The sequence below is a fragment of the Cryptomeria japonica genome, chromosome 7 (genome assembly GCF_030272615.1).
Source record: "Cryptomeria japonica chromosome 7, Sugi_1.0, whole genome shotgun sequence".
NCBI lineage: Eukaryota > Viridiplantae > Streptophyta > Pinopsida > Cupressales > Cupressaceae > Cryptomeria > Cryptomeria japonica.
The window spans coordinates 678,086,586-678,089,752 of record NC_081411.1 but is presented as its reverse complement, the minus strand read 5'-3'; the positions used below and the strand labels follow the sequence as shown (position 1 = coordinate 678,089,752).

The 3,167-nt window shown below is 36.6% G+C and overlaps 1 protein-coding gene across 1 annotated transcript; it reads right to left on the bottom strand.

The window, feature by feature from the left end:
• Window positions 1–435: 435 nt before the first annotated feature.
• LOC131857073 (receptor-like protein kinase ANXUR2) lies at window positions 436–2,808 on the bottom strand. The gene is made up of 2 exons (XM_059209110.1): window positions 2,227–2,808; window positions 436–1,389 (listed from the first exon to the last, which is right to left on the bottom strand). The coding sequence occupies exons 1-2, from the start codon at window positions 2,478–2,480 to the stop codon at window positions 447–449; spliced, it is 1,197 nt and encodes a 398-aa protein (XP_059065093.1). The 5' UTR covers window positions 2,481–2,808; the 3' UTR covers window positions 436–446.
• Between the last annotated feature and the right edge of the window lie 359 nt (window positions 2,809–3,167).

Sequence of the window (3,167 nt, the reverse complement as noted above, 5' to 3'; positions counted from 1 at the left end):
TGAGCCATCCAAAAACCCTACAACCCCATCTTTTATCTACCTCCTCAAAATCCCACTTCAAACTTGTAGCCCTTAGAGAGACTATTGTTGTCTCGCAATCTTTATTATACAATTGATTTCTAACAAACAAAATTTATCATTTGTTAATAATATCAATATATATTAGATGCTTTATAGAATTTTAAAAATGATCCATTCTTCTTTGTACCAAAATTTGATGTATTAAATATTAATAACAGATATTCTACTTTCAAAGTTTATAATAGTATTTAAAAAGGAAATTTCTAAATTAAATTGAATAATAATTTTAACATTAAGATTTAAAATGACATTCTAATGATCTATCATCAAAATTGTATAATATTAAATGTTATTAAATTCCAAAATCATGAATCTGAAAACCATAAAAACTTCAAATATTTAATCCATCTCTACAAAGTGGCATATCAATTCAAACTTCCACCAGAACTAACACCATGAACTGTTTCCCCTTGAGCTGTTGCAATTTCATGCAATTGCAAGGCAAACTCCAAGTACCACACCACATCTGCCATGGAAGGCCTGTCATCACCTTTTTCTGCCAAACACTTATTTCCTACATCTGCAAATATCTGAAGGGAATCTGAGGTTATGTCACCTATTAAATTGGGGTCTATCATGTCCTCCAGAGGACCATCCCTAAGGTACTCCAGAGCATAATCAGATAGATTTATCTTCTCCCCTGACTGGGTAGACATAACAACAGGTTTAGCACACAAAACCTCAAACAACACCACCCCAAAGGAGTAGACATCAGATTTCTTTGTAAGAGCCAGGCTGTAGAAATACTGAGGATCCAAATATCCAAAGCTCCCTTTCACCAGAGTTGTTACATGACTCTGATCAAATGCGCCCATTATTTTGGCAAGCCCAAAATCAGAAACCTTGGCACCCAAGTTTTCATCCAGAAGAATATTGGTACTCTTCACATCTCTGTGTATGACTGTCTCGAATGCCCCTGAGTGAAGATAGTCAAGTCCATTTGCAGCACCAATGCAAATCTTCATCCTTTGCTTCCATGACAAAATAAGGCTTCCATGGTCCTTGCCATGGATATGCTTCTGCAATGTTCCGTTGGGAACATATTCATAAACAAGACACATTTCTGAGTTCTCATCACAGTAGCCTATCAGGAGAACCAAGTTCTTGTGCCTAAGCCTGCACAACAGGTCTATCTCATTCCTGAACTCACTAGAACCTTGGATGGATTGTGGATTTGCTCTCTTGACTGCAACTATGTTGCCACCTTTGATTTCTCCTCTGTAAACCTTTCCAAACCCTCCAACCCCAATAAGAAGTGAGTCATCAAAGTTGTTGGTTGCATCTTGAATCTCTGAAAAGCTGAAGTGCCTGCAACATACAAATCAGACAAAAGATATCTATGAATCAGTGAGACACATCACTGTTTTGCAAACATAAGGTTTTGTGCCGGTTTAAGCTCCATCAGGATAATATATATCAATGAAAGGATTAAGAATTGGTTCAAGTTGAATAAACTTTCATGTTTAGTACCCTTTCTGTTGGATGGATCCCTTACTTGAGACACTTGGATGTTCGAGGATAATTCCAAACAGTGACAAGTAAAATAATGCTTGTGGAAATCTAGACGTGGGGCAATGTTTAAAGAAGACCCCTGCTAACACAGAATAGGGGATATGCAGACATTCAGGGAAGAACTGACATCGATTATAAGAGAAAAACTTAGTGGTATGATCAACCTGAATGTTTAGTAGGTAGCTGAAGATGTTCAAGTGAGAATTGATATTGCTTGTAAATAGCAATTTGAAGATAAAGTCAAGGGATTTTTTTCATGGCATGTTGATTAAGTGGTGGTGGTGGTTTTATGACCGTCACTATTCAAATTTCTGTTGGACTATTGTGATCGCAGGCTTGTGTCTTCGCTGATCTAATATGCTCACAGGTTTCAACCTCAGCTTTATTGATTGAAAATTGGTAGTAGAGGATGTTCCATATCAATATCACCAATCACGTTAGAAAGTTTACCCAATTTTTGAAGTCAATTCATCTTTGTGCAGAGGAACCTTGGGTAACTGTCCTGCATAATATTCCATCTAACCCTGTTGAAACCCTGTTGCAAGATTGATGTAATATATCTATTCCATGAATTAATATAACGTGCATCTCTCTAGGGATAGAAATTAAGCATAGATAACGGGACTAGAATACCTGCAAAATATGCTAGCTGAAGAGGTTGATCCATAGCTGGCGGATCCTTTGAATGCACTGGATTCAGAGTTCTTGGCTGAAGTACTAGTACTGGTAGTAGTAGTCCCTCCTCCATGACAGGCAACAGCAGTAAAGGGCTTGTCATGGGAGCCCTTGCCATTCTTATATTTCCTTTTCAGAGCATAGCATAAAATCATCAAACATGGCAAAGTAACTACACCAGCAGCAATGATTCCTGACACAATTCTTATCATATAGCCCTTATGCTTGATACTATTAGTGCTACTGCTGTAGGCCCATTTGCTGAGTTTTCTTCAACTTGCTCAGTTACCACAGGGTTTAGTACTGCAAGATTTCTGGAGCTATCATCGAGCTTAAGGAATTACATTCCATTCAGAATAGCATTACTGTTGCGCTGTTGGGAAGCAGTGGCACCCACAGGTCTGTGATAGCAAATTCATCTGCAGGGACATATAAATGTCAAACAGTTATATTGCAAATATAAATGTCAAACGTCCTCCAGTTAGCTGCTGTAAATTGAAGCTCACCAAAATGAAGACGAACCAGGTAACTGAAATTGGCATCAATGTTGAAGTCTTTAAATTGCACAAGATATCTATTCAATTGCGTCAACCACCAGTAGTTTTTAAGTGTCAATTATTTGTTAAGGAAAAAAAAGAAGAAAGATAAAAGATAAAAAGATGGCGGTGATAAATATTTCAGATTTGATGAATGGGGTAAATCAAGTGATACTATGATCTAGTGTTTTTTTTTAATGTTTTATGATTTAGGCGTTGGTCTTGTATGAACTCTGAATAATATTTTATATCCATCCATCTTATCTAATCTTCAAGTTATTAACTTTAAAGATACCAAAAAAATGAGTAACTAAAGTCCCATTAATAAAATTCACATGTAGGATAACTAAAATCCCATTGATA

What these genes read in the sequence shown, in the direction of transcription:
- LOC131857073 (XM_059209110.1), bottom strand. Translation starts at nt 2,480, where the DNA reads ATGATAAGAATTGTGTCAGGAATCATTGCTGCTGGTGTAGTTACTTTG. An exon ending in TCAGCTAGCATATTTTGCAG is followed by an intron (nt 1,390 to 2,226) that starts GTATTCTAGTCC and finishes TGTATGTTGCAG; the next exon opens with GCACTTCAGCTTTTCAGAGA.